This window comes from Blennius ocellaris (assembly GCF_963422515.1).
Source record: "Blennius ocellaris genome assembly, chromosome: 10".
Lineage (NCBI taxonomy): Eukaryota > Metazoa > Chordata > Actinopteri > Blenniiformes > Blenniidae > Blennius > Blennius ocellaris.
The window spans coordinates 25,042,953-25,067,272 of NC_137659.1; the positions used below are offsets into that span (position 1 = coordinate 25,042,953).

Below are 24,320 nucleotides of genomic sequence, written 5' to 3' on the forward strand. Positions count from 1 at the left end.
CTCCTGCAGCTTCCTACTGGACCTCCCTCCTCCTGTAGCTTCCTGTCTGGACCTCCCTCCTCCTGTAGCTTCCCGTCTGGACCTCCCTCCTCCTGTAGCTTCCTGTCTGGACCTCCCTCCTCCTGCAGCTTCCTACTGGACCTCCCTCCTCCTGCAGCTTCCCGTCTGGACCTCCCTCCTCCTGTAGCTTCCTGTCTGGATCTCCCTCCTCCTGTAGCTTCCTGTCTGGACCTCCCTCCTCCTGCAGTTTCCTGTCTGGACCTCCCTCCTCCTGCAGCTTCCTGTCTGGACCTCCCTCCTCCTGTAACTTCCTACTGGACCTCCCTCCTCCTGTAGCTTCCTACTGGACCTCCCTCCTCCTGTAGCTTCCTGTCTGGACCTCCCTCCTCCTGTAGCTTCCTGTCTGGACCTCCCTCCTCCTGTAGCTTCCCGTCTGGACCTCCCTCCTCCTGCAGCTTCCTGTCTGGACCTCCCTCCTCCTGTAGCTTCCCGCCTGGACCTCCCTCCTCCTGTAGCTTCCTGTCTGGACCTCCCTCCTCCTGCAGCTTCCTGTCTGGACCTCCCTCCTCCTGTAGCTTCCTGTCTGGACCTCCCTCCTCCTGTAGCTTCCTGTCTGGACCTCCCTCCTCCTGTAGCTTCCTGTCTGGACCTCCCTCCTCCTGTAGCTTCCCTCCTGGACCTCCCTCCTCCTGTAGCTTCCCGTCTGGACCTCCCTCCTCCTGTAGCTTCCCGTCTGGACCTCCCTCCTCCTGCAGCTTCCCGTCTGGACCTCCCTCCTCCTGTAGCTTCCCTCCTGGACCTCCCTCCTCCTGTAGCTTCCCGTCTGGACCTCCCTCCTCCTGTAGCTTCCCACCTGGACCTCCCTCCTCCTGTAGCTTCCTGTCTGGATCTCCCTCCTCCTGTAGCTTCCTGTCTGGACCTCCCTCCTCCTGTAGCTTCCTGTCTGGACCTCCCTCCTCCTGCAGCTTCCTACTGGACTCCCTCCTCCTGCAGCTTCCTACTGGACTCCCTCCTCCTGCAGCTTCCTACTGGACCTCCCTCCTCCTGTACCTTCCCGTCTGGACCTCCCTCCTCCTGCAGCTTCCTACTGGACTCCCTCCTCCTGCAGCTTCCTACTGGATCTCCCTCCTCCTGTACCTTCCCGTCTGGACCTCCCTCCTCCTGTAGCTTCCTACCTGGACCTCCTTCCTCCTGCAGCTTCCTACTGGACCTCCCTCCTCCTGTAGCTTCCCACCTGGACCTCCCTCCTCCTGTAGCTTCCTACCTGGACCTCCCTCCTCCTGTAGCTTCCTACCTGGACCTCCTTCCTCCTGCAGCTTCCTACTGGACCTCCCTCCTCCTGTAGCTTCCCACCTGGACCTCCCTCCTCCTGCAGCTTCCTACTGGACCTCCCTCCTCCTGCGCCTGCAGCAGCTGCATCTTCTTCATCATCAGAGAGTAACAGCACTGGAGCAGCTTCCGTCTCCCCTGGACATCCAGACCAGCGACCCTCTTCTCATCAGAAGACCTCCACTTCTCGTCGTAGACTCCTGCAGGAAGCCTCCCTGGTCATCTCCTCATCTTCATCCACCAGCTGCTCCTCATCCTCTCTTCTCTCCAACAACATTAGTAATAGGAGATTCGGTGTCCTTACTCATTGACTCCTCAGGCTGCTGTTGGCAGCAGCAGCACCCCCTACTGTTCTCCTCTGTCAAGTACATCCTCACCATCTGTGTTCTCAAAACTAAACTCTCTTCCTGCTGTCTCCTCACCCTCCAACATCCAAATCTTTCATGTGGAGACTGTTTGTGTTCCACGACATTTTACCAAAGACAAGATGAATCCCACAGGAGAGGAGTTGAACATGGGACTCTGAGAAAAATCAAAACTGCTCCTATTAGTAAACAAAATCCCACAACAATCAAATGTGAACTGTTAAATATTCCTTCACTATCATCTAACTCTTTACTTATAAGTGATTTAATAACAGATCACAAATTGATGTATTGCCCCTCACTGAAACCTGGTTAAAAAGAGAAGAATATCTCAGCCTCAATGAAGAAACTCCTCCCATCATGTTAATCACCATCTTCCTGGAGAAACTGGAGGAGGAGGAGGAGGAGGAGGAGGAGCATCTATTTATAACTCCAGTCTTCTTATCGATCACAGACCTAAAACTAACCAGGAATCTTTAATGTCTCACTCTAAATCTTCTGCATTGTGACTGAAAAACCCAGCAGCCAGTTCTACTTGTCATAGTGGACGTCCTCCTGGACCATACTCTGAATTTCTGTCTGAACTCTCAGACTTTCTCTCTACTTTAGTACTGAGCTCAGATAAAGTCATCATAGTGGGACACTTTAATATTCATGTAGATGTTGACAATGACAGCCTCAACATGGCATTTAGCTCATTACTGGACACAAGTGGATTTTCACAGAAGGTGAATGAACCCACTCATTATCTTAATCACACACTTGATCTTGTTCTCACTTACAGTATTGACATTGATCAATTAATGGTTTTTCCCTACAACCTTCTGTTGTCAGGTCACTTCCTCATATCATTTAAATGTACATTAACTGGCTTTATAGCCCCTGAAAACAAACTGAAATATAAGAGATATCTATCAGACAATGTTGGAACTAATTCAGGGAAGTTCTCCACCAATACTGACTTCAATACCATCGTGGATCCAGCAGTAAACAGCTGCCACACCTTCAGCCCTACTCAGGTTGAGTGGTTGTAGATGGACCAGCAGTAAACAGCTGCCACACCTTCAGCCCTACTCAGGTTGAGTGGTTGTAGATGGACCAGCAGTAAACAGCTGCCACACCTTCAGCCCTACTCAGGTTGAGTGGTTGTAGATGGACCAGCAGTAAACAGCTGCCACACCTTCAGCCCTACTCAGGTTGAGTGGTTGTAGATGGACCAGCAGTAAACAGCTGCCACACCTTCAGCCCTACTCAGGTTGACTTGGTTGTAGATGGACCAGCAGTAAACAGCTGCCACACCTTCAGCCCTACTCAGGTTGACTTGGTTGTAGATGGACCAGCAGCCTTACTTCGCCCCACACTTGATTGTGTTGCACCTTGAAGATAAAAGCAACAAGTCAGAGGAGGATGGCTCCATGGTATAATGATCATCTGAACTCTAATGAAATCAGCATGAAAACTAGAGAAGAAATGGTTCTTAACTCAGTTAGAAGTATTTAGAACAACCTGGAGAGAAAGTTTGTTCGTCTATAAAAAATCCCTTCATAAAACAGGAAATGCCTACGATTCCTCCTTAATAGCAGAAAACAAGAACAATCCTAGAATTCTCTTCAATACTATAGCCAGACTAACAAAAAGTCACAGTTCTGTCGAACCTCATATCCCTTTAACTCTGAGCAGTAATGACTTTGTAAATGTTTTTAATAACAAAATTCTATAGAGATGTAGTGATAAAATTAAAGACCCACTGCCCAGTGCAGTCGCAGATCAACCAACCACATCTTTAGATTCATTAGTGGAGCCTGACTTCCAGTGATCCAGCTTCACTCTATAGAAGTCCTGGAGTTCTACTCAATCGTGGCTTCATCTAAACCAATAACTTGCTGACGAGACCCAATACCCACTAGACTGTTTAAAGATATTTTACCTGTGATTAGTACATCAATACTAGATCAGATCAACTTATCTCTAATAACAGGTTATGTGCCACAAGCCTTTAAGGTTGCTGGTGTTAAACCTCTTGTTAAAAACACACCTTGACCCAGGAGTCTTAGTAAATTACAGACCAACATCCAACCTTCCCTTTATTTCTAAAATCTTAGAAAAATTGGTTTCAAGTCAGCTTTGTGACCATTTCAGCAAAAATCACTTACGAGTCTTTCCAGTAGGTTTTAGAGTTCCTCATAGCACAGAGACTCTGGTCAACGTTACTAATGATCTTCTCTTCAGACAAAGACCTGGTCTCTGTTCTGGTCCTGCTAGATCTCAGTGCTGCTTTTCATACTATTGATCAGAACATCCTGTTACAGAGGCTAGAACACATCATGATCAGAACATCTTGTTACAGAGGCTAGAACACATCATGATCAGAACATCCTGTTACAGAGGCTAGGACACATCATGATCAGAACATCCTGTTACAGAGGCTAGAAGGTCCTATACGTTTTACTTTATACATGCTTCTTGTAGGGAATATCATTAAAAAACACTCACACCACAAAAGCACTACGTGTGCCAAGCGTTGGCCAAGCAACAACCTCTGACAGGTGAGAGGACATTTAGTTGGAGTCATTCAACACAAAAACCAAACAACAACGCAACTGGTATTGGTAATGGAAAGGTTAGCTACTCCCCAACAGGCCTACCTGCTAGAGAAGCATTGCAGTATCTTTGCACAGTTGACTGCTCGGCCGGTCACAATAACAAATTTGGCTGGAGGCTAAATTGTCCTAGACATGCGATAAACGATAGCATTGCTATTATGATACCATTTTTCCAAAAAAAATCAACTTTTTTTTCTTAAGAATATTTAAAATTGGAATTGTATTATGAAAAAAGACATTGTAAATATCCAAAATAAATAGATTGATTGAATAGATCTGATTGTTCAGGAGGTGGAGCTTTTATACTCACTGATGTTTTATCCAGGACAGAAGCTGCTCCGGAGCAGGGTAGTGGGTCAGAGTAAGTCACCACTGTGTTTTACCCCATTAAGAACTGGATAACATCGCAGTACGGAAAAGGTTCACCCTGAAGTTACTTCGATAAGAGAAAATCCTGCTCAAGTACAAACCATGTTCTCCAGGAACAGGGAAGAAACGGTGGAATATGCACTCGGTGTTTACACTGGTCATTTACGTAATTATTATCCCCCGCCGTGGCTGATAGGCCCCGAAGGGGGATCTTGAAACAGTCTCCGTCCGTACGTCCGTACGTCCGTACGTCCGTCCGTTCGAACGTTTCTACCTATATCTCGGCAACCCCTGGGCCCACAGTGACCAAACTTCACATGTGGATACATCTCAGAGGGGGAAGGGATTCTATGGTGACCTTGACCTAATTTGCATATTAAGTAGGTCACAGGGTCACGAAGTGCTTAAAAACACATTTTGGGCTCTGGAGGCCTAGGTTTTTGAGCTAGGGCTCTGAAATGTTATACACACATGATACACACTCCAGGGATAACCTCCAGTACACCAAGTGACCTGACCTTGACCTTGAAGATTGGTAAGGGTCTGAAGTTTGCTCGTCATGGTTGCACAATACATGTATTTCCATATAAACATTTCTCCTCATTTCTCAGCAGTTCCTGGGCCCACAGTCACCAAACTTCACACATGGACACTCCACCTGGGGAGAAGGGGCACCATGGTGACCAGGACCTAATTTGCATATCAGGTCACAGGGTCACTAAGTGCATAAAAAACACCTTTTGGGCTCTGGAGACGTATTTTGACATAGCTTATGAAGAAGACCTTTCAGATTCTACATAATGATCTACTAGGACCCATGGAACACCCTCTAGTGTACCAAGTGTGCTGCCTTAGAGCTGGCTTTGTGAGAAAATATAAAGCCCTCCGGCGGGGGATTAGCCCAGCAACGGCCTTCTTGTTTACTTGTTGGTCGCTTCTTTGCTTTGTGGTCATTTAGGTTTGTGAGTATGTGATTAGTTGAAAACTGGACGCCAGACATATTCAATGAACTTGCGCTTCTTCCTTCTTGAGCCTGTTGTATTTGCATTATTCATTGTTTGTGTTTTATTGAGAAAGTGGTGTTGGAAGGCACTGCACAGTCCTTCACTGACAGTCCAGACAGGCTGTTAGTGTTGGACTGTTGATGAGACTGGTGTGTGATGCAGGTCAGCAGTCCCAGAGCTCGTCAGCAGGCACCGGGGGCTCTCAGAACACCTCCTCCTCCTCCTCCTCCTCCTCTTCCTCCAGCAGTCTGCCTTCCAACCTCTCCTACACGTCCTACATCCTCAAACAGACCCCACAGGTGGGTGCGCACACTTTCTCTGCAGGCTTTGTTTGACAGCTTTTGCAGGCCTTTCCTACAATGTATTCAGTGTTTAATCATAATGTGAACAGTTTTCATGTGTATTTTATTGTAGTTGAGTTCGGTTTCCCCTCAGCGTCATTTCCATCACTTCAGATTGTTGGGTCCAGTCTGATCTCTTCTCCATTGGACACACTCATTAGAGCAGCATTGATCCTGCAGTTCGCTTTAAGCAGTGCTGTCTGAGCACAGAGCCCACATTTTAGAATGAAGGTGTCTGAAGTAACAATCTCTGCTGTGTTTTCCTACAAGTGCTTCTTCAATGTCTATACAGCAAACATTGTGTTCATTTCCCCCAACAGCTATTAAGCTTACAGTACTTAGCATCTGATCAATTTTACTCTCAGTTCATTACAGTGGGATGGGAAATGTTGCAAAAGATCTGTACATTTTAGCTCAGCTATATTTAACACACTATGAAAACTGTTTCCTAGAGTACTTCAAGAGACAATACCTCTGCTGTAACATGGTGCACTAAGATGGATGTCCTGTGTGAACTCACTTCCTGTCTTCCCCAGGGAACGTTCCTGGTGGGCCAGCCAGCGCTGGGCTCGGGGAAGCAGGGCAGCTCCGGCTCCACGGCCTTGCCACCTACCTCGGGTCCCCAGCAGGCCATCCGGGTGACGGCGGGACAGAAGGCGGCCATCTTGTCTCAGGCCAGTGTGGGAATGGCTGTGTATCATCTGTGATGTTGATACTTGAAGCTGCTCAGGAACAGATGTGTTGTGCCGTGGTCACATGTTCATCTGTGGAGAATAAATCAACAGCCTCATTTTGTAAAAGCACTTCTGTTATTATTAGTCTTCTGATTGAGGATTTCATTCTCCTTCTCTGGTTTTCATTTAGATGAATCACTTTCCAGGTACCAGTTTACCATGAGGAGAAGTTTTCTGTTTGATTTTTTCATTGGCAATGAAATGTCTGGAGATGTGTTTATTAAAAAAAACAATAGCTGGTAGCGAGAGAAGGGATGTGTTTGACTTAACCGTTAAATTGGAGAGAAAAGAAACAACTGTCGGTGGACGTATGTTAACAAAACATCTGCCAACACAACTGAAGAGATTTGTGAAGTCAGAACCAATCAATGGTCATGAGCCTGAATCAATGTAGGGATAAATGAAGAGTTCATAGCGAGCTGTGAACAAGTTTCCATGTGACCTGATCAAAGGGATAAATGAAGGGTTCATAGCGAGCTGTGGAGAGGTTTCCATGTGACCTGATCAAAGGGATAAATGAAGAGTTCATAGCGAGCTGTGGAGAGGTTTCCATGTGACCTGATCAAAGGGATAAATGAAGAGTACATAGCGAGCTGTGGAGAGGTTTCCATGTGCCTGATCAAAGGGATAAAAGAAGAGTTCATAGCGAGCTGTGGAGAGGTTTCCATGTGACCTGATCAAAGGGATAAATGAAGGGTGCATAGCGAGCTGTGGAGAGGTTTCCATGTGACCTGATCAAAGGGATAAATGAAGAGTTCATAGCGAGCTGTGGAGAGGTTTCCATGAGACCTGATCAAAAGGATAAATGAAGAGTTCATAGCGAGCTGTGGAGAGGTTTCCATGTGACCTGATCAAAGGGGAAGTCATGTTTGCAGAAGTTGTTTTCTTTATGGCTTTCACTCATTTTGCTCCTTCACACTGTCACCGTTTGTGACTGTGGACGTCTTGTCATTTGATTGGCAGGTGGTGGGCGGCGCCCAGGGTTCACAGGTGAAGTTGACAGACAGCTCTGTCAAGACGGTCACAGTGGCGGGAGCCGGCCATTTGTCCAAGCCAGGCACCACCACCTTGAGGATGACCGGTGGAGTGATCACGGCTGCCAGCTCCTCCTTGGGCTCCGTCAGCCAGCAACAGGCCAGTCTCACTCTTATTCTGAGTCACAGCCAAAAGTAAACATGTGGACCTGGATCTAAAATGCTTCTTTTGTTTGTAATCACGCAGCTTCCCCAAATGGTTTTTATAAATCGAGCTTCCTTGCATCTCTGGTACAATCAAAGTAATATTGAGTCTTTCTTATGATTGAAGAATCATTTACGATGCTGCAGTTTTATTTTTAAAGGTCACAGTGATATATTAATGCACAAAGATCATTTACTGCTGATAAATCTGTAAGTGGAATAAACGCAAACGAAGACAGAGCACTGGGAAAACACAAACAGGGACGTGTTGGACATATTAGCACCGGGTTGAAATTGAAATGAAGGAATTGAAACAAAGAGATCCTCTAACAGGGGCGGCCAACCAGTCAGAGACCAAGAGCTACAACAAGTACTGTGGGACGACAAAGAGCCACATCATGCAAATGTGGCCTTACAAACAAACTCCCTGTCGCACACAAACACAAAATACTATACAGTAGAACCTCTGATTAGGGGACAACCTGTACTGAGAGGACACATATTTAACTGTTAACACACTGTGATGAGGGGACAACCTGTACTGAGACTCCTGTCCTACAATTTGTCCTTGTGACCCGTCCCTCCGGAGAGAGGACACCTGTCTTCAGGGGACACTTGCATTTGGATTTTAGGGCGTCCTTCGTCAGTGGTTGTACTGTATAGTGAAAATACACACTTGATGTACGATACATTTCCAAATGGAATGACTAAAGCTAGACAAGAGTAGGCGAGGCCTGGATTTCCAGCTTTAACAGGAATATGTTCGTCCTCTCAGCCCACACTAATGCACAGAAGAGTATGAGGGCCATTGAAGGAAAACACATTGGATATTAAAACATTTTTTAAAAAAAAGCCTCAGACGCTTCAGAAAAGGTATAATGTTAAAGCCAAGATGTATTTGTTTACTCCAACCTGGAAGCGTCTATCCATCCCTCATCATGTGCCCATAGATTGCTTCCTGCTTCTGGACATGTGATTTGACTCTTGTTTAATAATATTGCATTATGAAAGCACCTCGGGTTCAGTGCCTTTGTCCTTCGTACTGGACAGAGGGCTGCAGGCTGCACTGGCTCTGAGGCCCGTTTACACTTCTGCACAACTGTCTTCACTTTGGAGGGCTTCCTTTACACAGCAGCAGTGTGCCGATGAACTGGATCTGCAAAGCTTTTGGGGGGTGGGGGGGGGGAGGGGTGCACATGCACAGTAACAGGCTCAGTACATAACCTTTGTTTCACACCCATACAGAAGAAACAGCAGAATAAAGAAGAGGAAGTCCACAGAACCAGTTGTAAATATTACTGTGTGAAGTAAAACAAGCTTTGACAGGGACAGCTGGGAGATGAGCAACAGGACTGGTCATTACACGTGATGCGTTTCTCTGGGCAGTGTTCTTTTTAAGCACCTTTAAATATGGACTTCAAAGTCAAAACATTGCATTGTGATTGTAAATCTTGACGGTTTGTGTGTTTGTGTCCCTGCAGGCTGCTGACAGTGGGAAGTCTTCCTCTCAGCATCAGTCTCTGCTGGTCACAGCTAACCAGGCAGCAGCTAACCCGGCAGCAGCTAACCCGGCAGCAGCTAGCCCGGCAGCAGCTAACCCGGCAGCAGTGATCAGCACGCCTAAAACCGCCAGCGCCGCTGCGGCTGGTGGCGGGGGCCTTCCTAAGGCCAGCGTGGCCTCCCTGCTCAAAGGTAGCGGCAGCTCCTCCATGGCGAGGAGCGCTGGGGGCTCCTCCGGTGCAGTGGTGACGCTGGCTAAAGGCGTCACCAACACGCCCGTCGTCAGCACGTCTAAAGGGGACAGCGCGGACATGTTGGTGGGCGTGGCTAAAAGCAGCAGCACGTCGCTGGCTAGCGCAGCTTTGGCAGCCGGAGGCGGGAAAACGGGAGCGGCTCTGTCGGGTAGGGGGGCCGGACGCTCACCTCATCTGTCCTTGTGTGGACACACACACACACACACACACACACACACGTGCAACGTCCACTGTTGTGTGCAGGCGGGCTGAAGGTGCACTGGGGGGGCTGCAGCTCCCCACACACCCTCCTCACCGGGCCCTGGGGGGGCTGCAGCTCCCCACACACCCTCCTCACCCAGCCCTGGGGGGGCTGCAGCTCCCCCACACACCCTCCTCACCCGGCCCTGGGGGGGCTGCAGCTCCCCCACACACCCTCCTCACCGGGCCCTGGGGGGGCTGCAGCTCCCCACACACCCTCCTCACCGGGCCCTGGGGGGGCTGCAGCTCCCCACACACCCTCCTCACCCAGCCCTGGGGGGGCTGCAGCTCCCCCACACACCCTCCTCACCCGGCCCTGGGGGGGCTGCAGCTCCCCCACACACCCTCCTCACCGGGCCCTGGGGGGGCTGCAGCTCCCCCACACACCCTCCTCACCGGGCCCTGGGGGGGCTGCAGCTCCCCCACACACCCTCCTCACCGGGCCCTGGGGGGGCTGCAGCTCCCCCACACACCCTCCTCACCCAGCCCTGGGGGGGCTGCAGCTCCCCCACACACCCTCCTCACCGGGCCCTGGGGGGGCTGCAGCTCCCCCACACACCCTCCTCACCCAGCCCTGGGGGGGCTGCAGCTCCCCCACACACCCTCCTCACCGGGCCCTGGGGGGGCTGCAGCTCCCCCACACACCCTCCTCACCGGGCCCTGGGGGGGCTGCAGCTCCCCCACACACCCTCCTCACCGGGCCCTGGGGGGGCTGCAGCTCCCCCACACACCCTCCTCACCCGGCCCTGGGGGGGCTGCAGCTCCCCCACACACCCTCCTCACCCGGCCCTGGGGGGGCTGCAGCTCCCCCACACACCCTCCTCACCGGGCCCTGGGGGGGCTGCAGCTCCCCCACACACCCTCCTCACCCAGCCCTGGGGGGGCTGCAGCTCCCCCACACACCCTCCTCACCGGGCCCTGGGGGGGCTGCAGCTCCCCCACACACCCTCCTCACCGGGCCCTGGGGGGGCTGCAGCTCCCCACACACCCTCCTCACCGGGCCCTGGGGGGTCTGCAGCTCCCCCACACACCCTCCTCACCGGGCCCTGGGGGGGCTGCAGCTCCCCCACACACCCTCCTCACCGGGCCCTGGGGGGGCTGCAGCTCCCCCACACACCCTCCTCACCGGGCCCTGGGGGGGCTGCAGCTCCCCCACACACCCTCCTCACCCGGCCCTGGGGGGGCTGCAGCCTCTCCTCACCAGTCCTGCAGGGAGAGGTGAGGGGAGCCTCGTCAAAACACATTTAACAAACCAGGCCAACTTGAAGATCAGTGTTTGTTCAGTGTTTTTCAAGCTGAAGGAAAAAACAAAGTAAGAACCAAAAGGAGTGTACATCCAGTGAGTACGTGACGTTTCAGGAGGGGGGGGGGGGGCAACCACGACCTTTCATTACGCAATGTGGTTGTCTCCCAATCACAAGGTTGCAAGTTGAATTTCCATCACCACCTGTCCACATGTTGAAGTGCTCTTGAGCAAGTAAAATCCATTGAGCAAAAGTAGAAGGAGTATGGTATATCTTTTAGCAAGGCAGGCCATACCGAGAGTTAGTATAGAATAGTTAATAGTTTCCTTTGTGTTGACAAAGAAAAGACATGGTGTGAACATGTGTTGTGATATGAGATACTATTGGAAGGTTGAGGTCCTCAGACAAAGGGGGATACCCCCCCTCCCCCTCCCCCTCCCCCCAAGTAAGTGTGTGTGTGTGTGTGTGTGTGCAGGCTCTGGGGGTCCCTCCACTCCCGAAGCCTCCCCTGGTCCTGCCAGCTCCTCCGTCACCCTGCCTCTGCCACAAGGTAAGGCCCTCCTCCACCCTCTCCTCCACGCTCTCCACCACCCTCTCCTCCACGCTCTCCACCACCCTCTCCTCCACGCTCTCCACCACCCTCTCTCCACGCTCTCCACCACCCTCTCCTCCACGCTCTCCACCACCCTCTCCTCCACGCTCTCCACCACCCTCTCCTCCACGCTCTCATCCACGCTCTCCACCACCCTCTCTCCACGCTCTCCACCACCCTCTCCTCCACGCTCTCCACCACCCTCTCTCCACGCTCTCCTCCACGCTCTCCTCCACGCTCTCCACCACCCTCTCCTCCACGCTCTCCACCACCCTCTCCTCCACGCTCTCCACCACCCTCTCTCCACGCTCTCATCCACGCTCTCCACCACCCTCTCTCCACGCTCTCATCCACGCTCTCCACCACCCTCTCTCCACGCTCTCCACCACCCTCTCCTCCACGCTCTCCACCACCCTCTCTCCACGCTCTCCTCCACGCTCTCCACCACCCTCTCCTCCATGCTTTCCTCCACCCTCTCCTCCACGCTCTCCACCACCCTCTCCTCCACGCTCTCCTCCACGCCCTCCACCACCCTCTCCTCCACGCTCTCCTCCACCCTCTCCTCCACGCTCTCCTCCACGCTCTCCACCACCCTCTCCTCCACGCTCTCCACCACCCTCTCCTCCACGCCCTCCACCACCCTCTCCTCCACCCTCTCCTCCACCCTCTCCTCCACACCCTCCTCCACCCTCTCCTCCACATCCACTTCAACACCACACTGTTGTTGTTGACTTGTACAACACATGTTCTCACATTGAGGGTCCAGAGTTCAACAGTTGAGTAAAAGGTTGGGTTAGGGTTAGGGTATGTATTGATCAAAGTATGTGTGTTACTGATCATGGTTTATCTGGTGACCATGGAGTCTTGAGTGGCTCAGTTGGTGAACAGGAGGTGTGTGCTCAGGCGGGACGTGGACGGTCTTCACTGGGTTTCCTCTGATGTGTTGGAAGTCACGTGTCAGTAGCTTCAGGTGTCCCTCAGTCGTCCACGTGTCCTCCTGAGCAGGACCAGTGGTGAAGCTGGACTCCTTCAACGGCTACTGATGGAATGTGTGTCTCCACAGTGAAGACGGAGCCCGGTGCTCTGACTTGTGTCTCTGCTGCCCTGCCCCCGCTGCTGAACGCCCCCGTGTCTGCTGCCACCACCGTCAAGCAGGAGCAAGGCGCCGACACCGCCTCGCATGACCTCGTGAAGTAAGGATTCCGAGCTGCAGCGACACAGTGGTCAGCCAGCAGCTGAGCCATTAGTGCCCTAATAAAAGCAGTGTATGGACAGAACTTCCTGTTTGTCCTCCTCAGTACGGAGTACGTAGAAACCATGATGCAGCTGCTGACGGCCGTGGTGAAGAAGTTCCCTCTCATTGTGCCAGACAAGAGTACGTTGGCTAGTCCATCATGCACTGCCTTCAAACCAGTCTTCTTATAACCGTTTTAACATCATTTTGCTTTTTCTTCCAGCGGAGGACTCCCATCCATTTTGTGCCTCTTCAACAGAGCATTATTATTCCTGGAATATCGGCAAACGCAGAGCATCAGAGGTGACTTCTTTGTCCTGGTGTTCAACTGTGATCAACCTCCACTTACCTGCACTGCATCTCTTCTTTCAGTGCTTTTAAAACCCAAAGACAAGACAGTAGGACTCGTTTTTCCCCAGAAATAAGGTTTTTTCTTTCTTGAAATGTAGTATATGAAATATTGGCATATTTCTTTCTCCTGAACTATTAAGTTTTCCCTTCTTCAGCACTTTTCCCTGCTCGGATGAGGAGAAGTTTCCACAGACAAGAGTTTAATTGAACTGCCTTCAGGAGTGACAGCACCCTCTTACCAGCTCTGCATTGTAGATTCCAGGTCCAGGTTGCCCGTATTGTCACTCTTTAGCCCCGTTTCACCACACAAAGTGCTGGAATGGACGGTACAGTCCGTTACGGTTCATGTTTCCACCACACAAAGTGTTGGAATGGACGGTACAGTCCGTTACGGTTCATGTTTCCACCACACAAAGTGTTGGAATGGACGGTACAGTCCGTTACGGTTCATGTTTCCACCACACAAAGTGCTGGAATGGACGGTACAGTCCGTTACGGTTCATGTTTCCACCACACAAAGTGTTGGAATGGACGGTACAGTCCGTTACGGTTCATGTTTCCACCACACAAAGTGCTGGAATGGACGGTACAGTCCGTTACGGTTCATGTTTCCACCACACAAAGTGCTGGAATGGACGGTACAGTCCATTACAGTTCATGTTTCCACCACACAAAGTGCTGGAATGGACGGTACAGTCCGTTACGGTTCATGTTTCCACCACACAAAGTGCTGGAATGGACGGTACAGTCCGTTACGGTTCATGTTTCCACCACACAAAGTGCTGGAATGGACGGTACAGTCCGTTACGGTTCATGTTTCCACCACACAAAGTGCTGGAATGGACGGTACAGTCCGTTACGGTTCATGTTTCCACCACACAAAGTGCTGGAATGGACGGTACAGTCCGTTACGGTTCATGTTTCCACCACACAAAGTGCTGGAATGGACGGTACAGTCCGTTACAGTTCATGTTTCCACCACACAAAGTGCTGGAATGGACGGTACAGTCCGTTACGGTTCATGTTTCCACCACACAAAGTGCTGGAATGGACGGTACAGTCCGTTACAGTTCATGTTTCCACCACACAAAGTGCTGGAATGGACGGTACAGTCCGTTACCGTTCATGTTTCTACCACACAAAGTGTTGGAATGGACGGTACAGTCCGTTACGGTTCATGCTTCCACCACACAAAGTGCTGGAATGGACGGTACAGTCCGTTACGGTTCATGTTTCCACCACACAAAGTGCTGGAATGGACGGTACAGTCCGTTACGGTTCATGTTTCCACCACACAAAGTGCTGGAATGGACGGTACAGTCCGTTACGGTTCATGTTTCCACCACACAAAGTGTTGGAATGGACGGTACAGTCCGTTACGGTTCATGTTTCCACCACACAAAGTGCTGGAATGGACGGTACAGTCCGTTACGGTTCATGTTTCCACCACACAAAGTGCTGGAATGGACGGTACAGTCCGTTACGGTTCATGTTTCCACCACACAAAGTGTTGGAATGGACGGTACAGTCCGTTACGGTTCATGTTTCCACCACACAAAGTGCTGGAATGGACGGTACAGTCCGTTACGGTTCATGTTTCCACCACACAAAGTGCTGGAATGGACGGTACAGTCCGTTACGGTTCATGTTTCCACCACACAAAGTGTTGGAATGGACGGTACAGTCCGTTACGGTTCATGTTTCCACCACACAAAGTGCTGGAATGGACGGTACAGTCCATTACGGTTCATGTTTCCACCACACAAAGTGCTGGAATGGACGGTACAGTCCGTTACGGTTCATGTTTCCACCACACAAAGTGCTGGAATGGACGGTACAGTCCGTTACGGTTCATGTTTCCACCACACAAAGTGCTGGAATGGACGGTACAGTCCGTTACGGTTCATGTTTCCACCACACAAAGTGCTGGAATGGACGGTACAGTCCGTTACGGTTCATGTTTCCACCACACAAAGTGCTGGAATGGACGGTACAGTCCGTTACGGTTCATGTTTCCACCACACAAAGTGCTGGAATGGACGGTACAGTCCGTTACGGTTCATGTTTCCACCACACAAAGTGTTGGAATGGACCGTACAGTCCGTTACGGTTCATGTTTCCACCACACAAAGTGTTGGAATGGACGGTACAGTCCGTTACGGTTCATGTTTCCACCACACAAAGTGTTGGAATGGACGGTACAGTCCGTTACAGTTCATGTTTCCACCACACAAAGTGCTGGAATGGACCGTACAGTCCGTTACGGTTCATGTTTCCACCACACAAAGTGCTGGAATGGACGGTACAGTCCGTTACAGTTCATGTTTCCACCACACAAAGTGCTGGAATGGACGGTACAGTCCGTTACCGTTCATGTTTCTACCACACAAAGTGTTGGAATGGACGGTACAGTCCGTTACGGTTCATGCTTCCACCACACAAAGTGCTGGAATGGACGGTACAGTCCGTTACGGTTCATGTTTCCACCACACAAAGTGCTGGAATGGACGGTACAGTCCGTTACGGTTCATGTTTCCACCACACAAAGTGCTGGAATGGACGGTACAGTCCGTTACGGTTCATGTTTCCACCACACAAAGTGCTGGAATGGACGGTACAGTCCGTTACGGTTCATGTTTCCACCACACAAAGTGTTGGAATGGACGGTACAGTCCGTTACGGTTCATGTTTCCACCACACAAAGTGTTGGAATGGACGGTACAGTCCGTTACGGTTCATGTTTCCACCGCACAAAGTGCTGGAATGGACGGTACAGTCCGTTACGGTTCATGTTTCCACCGCACAAAGTGCTGGAATGGACGGTACAGTCCGTTACGGTTCATGTTTCCACCGCACAAAGTGCTGGAATGGACGGTACAGTCCGTTACGGTTCATGTTTCCACCACACAAAGTGTTGGAATGGACGGTACAGTCCGTTACGGTTCATGTTTCCACCACACAAAGTGCTGGAATGGACGGTACAGTCCGTTACCGTTCATGTTTCTACCACACAAAGTGTTGGAATGGACGGTACAGTCCGTTACCGTTCATGTTTCCACCACACAAAGTGCTGGAATGGACGGTACAGTCCGTTACGGTTCATGTTTCCACCACACAAAGTGTTGGAATGGACGGTACAGTCCGTTACGGTTCATGTTTCCACCGCACAAAGTGCTGGAATGGACGGTACAGTCCGTTACGGTTCATGTTTCCACCACACAAAGTGCTGGAATGGACGGTACAGTCCGTTACGGTTCATGTTTCCACCACACAAAGTGTTGGAATGGACGGTACAGTCCGTTACGGTTCATGTTTCCACCACACAAAGTGCTGGAATGGACGGTACAGTCCGTTACGGTTCATGTTTCCACCACACAAAGTGCTGGAATGGACGGTACAGTCCGTTACGGTTCATGTTTCCACCACACAAAGTGCTGGAATGGACGGTACAGTCCGTTACGGTTCATGTTTCCACCACACAAAGTGCTGGAATGGACGGTACAGTCTGTTACGGTTCATGTTTCCACCACACAAAGTGCTGGAATGGACGGTACTGTCCGTTACGGTTCATGTTTCCACCACACAAAGTGCTGGAATGGACGGTACAGTCCGTTACGGTTCATGTTTCCACCACACAAAGTGCTGGAATGGACGGTACAGTCCGTTACGGTTCATGTTTCCACCACAAAGTGTTGGAATGGACGGTACAGTCCGTTACGGTTCATGTTTCCACCACACAAAGTGCTGGAATGGACGGTACAGTCCGTTACCGTTCATGTTTCTACCACACAAAGTGCTGGAATGGACGGTACAGTCCGTTACCGTTCATGTTTCCACCACACAAAGTGCTGGAATGGACGGTACAGTCCGTTACGGTTCATGTTTCCACCGCACAAAGTGTTGGAATGGACGGTACAGTCCGTTACGGTTCATGTTTCCACCGCACAAAGTGCTGGAATGGACGGTACAGTCCGTTACGGTTCATGTTTCCACCACACAAAGTGCTGGAATGGACGGTACAGTCCGTTACGGTTCATGTTTCCACCACACAAAGTGCTGGAATGGACGGTACAGTCCGTTACGGTTCATGTTTCCACCACACAAAGTGTTGGAATGGACGGTACAGTCCGTTACGGTTCATGTTTCCACCACACAAAGTGCTGGAATGGACGGTACAGTCCATTACGGTTCATGTTTCCACCACACAAAGTGCTGGAATGGACGGTACAGTCCGTTACGGTTCATGTTTCCACCACACAAAGTGCTGGAATGGACGGTACAGTCCGTTACGGTTCATGTTTCCACCACACAAAGTGCTGGAATGGACGGTACAGTCCGTTACGGTTCATGTTTCTACCACACAAAGTGTTGGAATGGACGGTACAGTCCGTTACGGTTCATGTTTCCACCGCACAAAGTGCTGGAATGGACGGTACAGTCCGTTACGGTTCATGTTTCCACCGCACAAAGTGCTGGAATGGACGGTACAGTCCGTTACGGTTCATGTTTCCACCACACAAAGTGCTGGAATGGACGGTACAGTCCGTTACGGTTCATGTTTCCACCACACAAAGTGCTGGAATGGACGGTACAGTCCGTTACGGTTCATGTTTCCACCACACAAAGTGCTGGAATGGACGGTACAGTCCGTTACGGTTCATGTTTCCACCACACAAAGTGCTGGAATGGACGGTACAGTCCGTTACGGTTCATGTTTCCACCACACAAAGTGCTGGAATGGACGGTACAGTCTGTTACAGTTCATGTTTCCACCACACAAAGTGTTGGAATGGACGGTACAGTCCATTACGGTTCATGTTTCCACCACACAAAGTGCTGGAATGGACGGTACAGTCCGTTACGGTTCATGTTTCCACCACACAAAGTGTTGGAATGGACGGTACAGTCCGTTACGGTTCATGTTTCCACCACACAAAGTGCTGGAATGGACGGTACAGTCCGTTACGGTTCATGTTTCCACCACACAAAGTGTTGGAATGGACGGTACAGTCCGTTACGGTTCATGTTTCCACCACACAAAGTGCTGGAATGGACGGTACAGTCCATTACGGTTCATGTTTCCACCACACAAAGTGTTGGAATGGGCGGTACAGTCCGTTACGGTTCATGTTTCCACCACACAAAGTGTTGGAATGGACGGTACAGTCCGTTACGGTTCATGTTTCCACCACACAAAGTGTTGGAATGGACGGTACAGTCCGTTACGGTTCATGTTTCCACCACACAAAGTGCTGGAATGGACGGTACAGTCCATTACGGTTCATGTTTCCACCACACAAAGTGTTGGAATGGACGGTACAGTCCGTTACGGTTCATGTTTCCACCACACAAAGTGTTGGAATGGACGGTACAGTCCGTTACGGTTCATGTTTCCACCACACAAAGTGCTGGAATGGACGGTACAGTCCATTACGGTTCATGTTTCCACCACACAAAGTGTTGGAATGGACGGTACAGTCCATTACGGTTCATGTTTCCACCACACAAAGTGTTGGAATGGACGGTACAGTCCGTTACGGTTCATGTTTCCAAAACACAAAGTGTTGGAATGGACGATACAGTCCGTTACGGTTCATGTTTCCACCACACAAAGTGTTGGAATGGACGGTACAGTCCGTTACGGTTCATGTTTCCACCACACAAAGTGCTGGAATGGACGGTACAGTCCATTACGGTTCATGTTTCCACCACACAAAGTGTTGGAATGGACGGTACAGTCCGTTACGGTTCATGTTTCCACCACACAAAGTGTTGGAATGGACGGTACAGTCCGTTACGGTTCATGTTTCCACCACACAAAGTGCTGGAATGGACGGTACAGTCCGTTACGGTTCATGTTTCCACCACACAAAGTGTTGGAATGGACGGTACAGTCCGTTACGGTTCATGTTTCCACCACACAAAGTGCTGGAATGGACGGTACAGTCCGTTACGAGTGTTGTAACATCACATATCTGAGGAGCTCTAAGCCCCGCCTACTTTTTAACCTCCTTTCTGCAGTGGAAACGGGAACCAGATTAGGCTCCAGGTACGCTTTGCCGTACCTCCGTAAGGCTCCATTCTGTCCTGCACTTTTTGTGCAGTGTCAGCAGTTTTGCTGCATAAGCCATCTGCAGCTCGACCGGTGAGGTTCCTGCTTGTCCCGGGCTTCCCCGCAGTCAGCCCTGCTCCTGGTGACATCATCAGTACGCGCCAACACAAGCCCAGACGTGTATACCTGTACCTTCCGGTCACTCGTGAGACGACGGGGCTGGAAGCAGCTCGGCAGTCTGAACATGTGTGTGGATGTTGTGTGCAGCTCCAGCGAGCCGTGGCAGTGAAGAGGGTGGTGCAGGACGTGCTGGATCGCTCCCCCCGCCTGCAGGCCCTCACCCCCCCCAAGACCAGGGAGGTGGTGCAGTGGTGCCGGCAGAGGGGCTACACCCCGCCAGACCCCGAGCCACACAGACACGATGACGAGTCCATGGAGGACATCCTCACACAGATCGACAACGAGCCCGGTGAGCGCTGTGCTGTTGGCCTTCAGTTCCAGAGCTCTTTCAGTGAGACACCAAGCTGACCACCACGTCTCGCGGTGTCCTCTCACCGTCCTCAGTCTCACACTAACACACTGTTGAGCAGGACTGACCAGTGTCATGTGACTGCAGAGTGTCCCTCCACCCTGAGCAGCTGGGAGGAGCTGGTGCTGCGGGTGGAGCAGATGCAGGCGCTGCTGAAGACGGAGCCGGACGAGGTGGACGAGGAGACGGTGGACATCGTCACGGTGACCCCCCCCTGCCACAAGCTGAAGGTCAAGGAGGAAGAGCAGGAGGCCGACGTGGACCCCAAGTTCTTCCTCGGGCGCTGTGTGTCCTCTCAGTTTGTCAGTGAGACGGCTCAACAGGTCAGGACACCACTGTCCCCCACACCATTGTCCCCCTGACCACTGTCCCCCACACCTCTGTCCCCCACACCTCTGTCCCCCTGACCACTGTCCCCCACACCTCTGTCCCCCTAACCACTGTCCCCCACACCTCTGTCCCCCACACCTCTGTCCCCCACACCTCTGTCCCCCTAACCACTGTCCCCCACACCTCTGTCCTCCACACCTCTGTCCCCCACACCACTGTCCTCCACACCTCAGTCCTCCTGACCACTGTCCCCCACACCACTGTCCCCCACACCTCTGTCCCCCACACCTCTGTCCTCCACACCTCTGTCCCCCTAACCACTGTCCCCCACACCTCTGTCCCCCACACCTCTGTCCCCCACACCTCTGTCCTCCACACCTCTGTCCCCCACACCACTGTCCTCCACACCTCTGTCCTCCTGACCACTGTCCCCCACACCACTGTCCTCCACACCACTGTCCTCCACACCTCTGTCCCCCACACCTCTGTCCCCCACACCACTGTCCTCCACACCACTGTCCTCCACACCACTGTCCTCCACACCACTGTCCTCCACACCACTGTCCCCCACACCACTGTCCTCCACACCACTGTCCTCCACACCTCTGTCCTCCACACCACTGTCCTCCACACCTCTGTCCCCCACACCACTGTCCCCCACACCTCTGTCCTGTGTGTGTGTGTGTGTGTGTGTGTGTGTGTGTGTGTGTGTGTGTGTGTGTGTGTGTGTGTGTGTGTGTGTGTGTGTGTGTGTGTGTGTGTGTGTGAGTGTGAGTGTGAGTGTGTGTGTGTGTGTGAGAGAGAGATGAGCATTGGCTCTCCTGTCAGAGCAGCAGTGATGCTCCGTCCAGTAACACTGTGTGTAATAATCACTATTTACCTCTGAGCCAAAGAAGTGAGTGTGAAAACTATTTTGCACCACCATCATACAGTCTGGTGACTCAACATGAACCTGGACTGTATGTGGTCCCTGAAGTACATTCAATCTGATTTAATAATTGCCTTGTAGACGTGTATACATGTATTTATATTGTAAACATCATTGTATTCCTTCAGGGCTTTTAAATAATCTATAATGTCTTTTTTTTAACCGATTCTTTGATCAATCGACCGATGAACTGATTATTAAAGTGATTGTTAGTTGCAGCCCTGGTACTGAAGCATGCACCTTGTAGGAGTTTGTCTTATACATGAAGATATATCACATTTTATTAATCATCTTCATTTCCCCAACGCTTTCTGTGTTTCCTTTCAGATTGGAGTGACTTTCCAGCCCGTGGAGGTGGAGAAGAACGTGTTGGCTCCGGTGGTGGAGGCCATGATCCTGAAGGTGCTGCAGCATGAAGAACACACGCATGGCGCCCAGCGCGGCGCAGGGCCTGCACTGCAGTGAGGCCTTTGTTGTGTGTTGCAGGCCACGGAGCAGTTTTCCAGTGACATCCTGAGAGAAGCTCTGGCTGGAGCTTTTTCCAAATCCCCTCTCAACAGGTCAGCTCTTCTCTGATTCCACTGTTCCACTTATCAAACCACCTCCAGCCTATGGTGGAGTCGGTTCATGGTTTTGATTGGACAGGCTTGAATCAAAAGTGGAGGTGTGGTTATTTGCCTGAGTGATCGGTTTCAGCACAGTTCTGCAGCTCAGAGCCTCAAACACTTTTCTTGAGTCACAACAACCTTCAAGTGAGCTCTCCTCATCTGCTGTATGTTTACATTTTGCAGCGTTTAAGTGTTGTGTAAGACGGCAGGGGAAAGTTTACACACGTGAATGCGCCTGACGTGGTTGTTGGATTTGCAGAGTGCCGAGGGAAATCACAGCCATGAACATCCACCAGGCAGTCTGCAGCATCCCCACCTGTGACTTCCTCACCAACACACACATGGGTTACCTGGCCAAGGACCACTGAGGAGGACGGAGGGTGAACATCTGATGTCTCACTGGCGAGGTGATCCAGGAGGTTGAGCGTGAGACAGGTGACGCTTTGAGCCTGGACTGTTTCCATCAGGGAATGAAGACTGACTCTCATCCACACGTTTACTGTGGAAAGTAGTGAACAGTTTTAGTCAGCAGGCCATTTGAGACCCAATCGTGTTGAGCAGCAGGGTTTGTGTGTCTGTGTTCAGTAATACTGGAAGGAATGTATATGATGAAAGGCTGGGGAAATGATACTGAATAAAGACACCTCATTATTTATGTCCTTCTGGTTTTACAGCATTTCAAAGCTTTTAAGTGTTCAGTGGAATATGTGATACAATATCTTTTATTTTTTTATCTAACCACAGTAACGGTGTGTTTGTTCTCTATTGTAAGTCAAACGTTACACTACCTGTTCAGCCAAATCACATTAGCGTAGAAAATGCCTAAGTGTTGTATTTCTGTTTCAGGTCACACATAAAAAAACACCCTAATCAATATTCTTATAATAAAACTTGTAAATTTGACTTGTGTTTGTCTTCATGACGTCCAGTTTGCAGCAGCGAGTCGCTGCTTCCCATTCCTCTCACTGCTGAACCAAACTCACCTCACTGTCGTCACGGCTGGACTCTTTGCTCTGTTTGGTTTGAATTAGAGGCGGAGCTTCCTCACGTCCTTCTTTGCTGACTCATGAAAGTTGAGCTCTGGGGCTTCACTCGTGAAGATCATGACAAAAGGAGTTCTGCCAACACCACGACGATCAGGCCTGCATTCGTCATGACCTTTGACACTCTTCTGAAACAAAACAGTTTTGTATTCCTTTTTATCATGTGATCAAAGAATAACCGCATTTGGTGTTAATCTTTCCCTCCCGGACTGAATGAGTTGTTTTTAAAGAAGTCTGAGACCTGAAGGCAGCTCTTAAATAATACGGGTAAAGTGGTACCGGCCCCGAAACGCCTCGGACACAGCTGCAAAGAAGAATCCAGTTAGTAGTACCTTATTGAGTTTTCACTTGCATAATTTCCTCTGAGACGATAGATTTGCAAAACAAGACACTGAACAATACTTTTTAAGAAATGAGAAACTAAATGAAGAAATAAAGAAGAAATAACTTATTTATTTCAAGCCGATTTCTGGAAACTCAGAACAAACCAAGTCATTCATTCGAGGAGCAGACGATGTTGATACATGTCTCTCTGACACACACACACACACACACACACTGCAGCCAGTTTTGTTGTGTGTCTATAAAAGCAAATACAAAATGCCAACGCTTCTCTCAAATTTGTTCCATGCATATTTGTTTGCAAAGCAACGTGACACGGTAGTAAAAGGGAAGTGTCCGTCTTTGGATCTTCTCTTGCATGGCTTTTTGTGTTGTGGAATGAAGCAACCGTCAGATGTTGACGACCCTCGGGCCACTTTGAAAGACTGCAGAAGAGTTTGGGGAAAGTTGGGTCCTCACCAGAGCTTCGTAGAAGAGAGAAGAGTTTGGGGAAGTTGGGTCCTCACCAGAGCTTCGTAGAAGAGAGGAGAGTTTTGAGGGAGGTTGGGTCCTCACCAGAGCTTCGTAGATGAGAGAAGGGAAGAGTTTGGGGGAAGTTGAAGAGAGAAGTGTTTGGGGGAAGTTGGGTCCTCACCAGAGCTTCCTAGAAGAGACAAGAGAAGAGTTTGGGGGAAGTTGGGTCCTCACCAGAGCTTCCTAGAAGAGAGAAGAGAAGCGTTTGGGGGAAGTTGGGTTCTCACCAGAGCTTCCTAGAAGAGAGAAGAGAAGCGTTTGGGGGAATTTGGGTCCTCACCAGAGCTTCCTAGAAGAGAGAAGAGAAGAGTTTGGGGGAATTTGGGTTCTCACCAGAGCTTCCTAGGAGAGAGAAGAGAAGAGTTTGTGGGAAGTTGGGTTCTCACCAGAGCTTCCTAGAAGAGAGGAGTTTGGGGAAGTTGGGTCCTCACCATAGCTTCCTAGAAGAGAGAAGAGTTTGGGACAAGTTGGGTCCTCACCAGAGCTTCTTAGAAGAGAGAAGAGTTTGAGGGATGTTGGGTTCTCACCAGAGCTTCCAAGAAGAGAGACGTGTTTGGGGGAAGTTGGGTCCTCACCAGAGCTTCCTAGAAGAGAGAAGAGAAGAGTTTGGGGGAAGTTGGGTTCTCACCAGAGCTTC

At 50.5% G+C, this 24,320-nt stretch overlaps 1 protein-coding gene across 1 annotated transcript in view; it reads left to right on the top strand.

The window, feature by feature from the left end:
* The window catches only part of yeats2 (YEATS domain containing 2), a 57,586-nt gene extending 34,904 nt beyond the window's left edge, over window positions 1-22,682 (top strand). Inside the window, exons 17-29 of the mRNA XM_080503955.1 lie at window positions 5,833-5,969; window positions 6,548-6,685; window positions 7,709-7,879; window positions 9,405-9,825; window positions 11,637-11,711; window positions 12,817-12,946; window positions 13,052-13,128; window positions 13,211-13,290; window positions 19,658-19,859; window positions 20,007-20,242; window positions 21,505-21,579; window positions 21,664-21,737; window positions 22,045-22,682. Of these exons, the coding sequence (XP_080360081.1) occupies window positions 5,833-5,969; window positions 6,548-6,685; window positions 7,709-7,879; window positions 9,405-9,825; window positions 11,637-11,711; window positions 12,817-12,946; window positions 13,052-13,128; window positions 13,211-13,290; window positions 19,658-19,859; window positions 20,007-20,242; window positions 21,505-21,579; window positions 21,664-21,737; window positions 22,045-22,153 (1,925 nt within the window). The 3' untranslated portion in view covers window positions 22,154-22,682. The remainder of the gene's footprint in view (window positions 1-5,832; window positions 5,970-6,547; window positions 6,686-7,708; window positions 7,880-9,404; window positions 9,826-11,636; window positions 11,712-12,816; window positions 12,947-13,051; window positions 13,129-13,210; window positions 13,291-19,657; window positions 19,860-20,006; window positions 20,243-21,504; window positions 21,580-21,663; window positions 21,738-22,044) is intronic.
* Window positions 22,683-24,320: the final 1,638 nt, after the last annotated feature.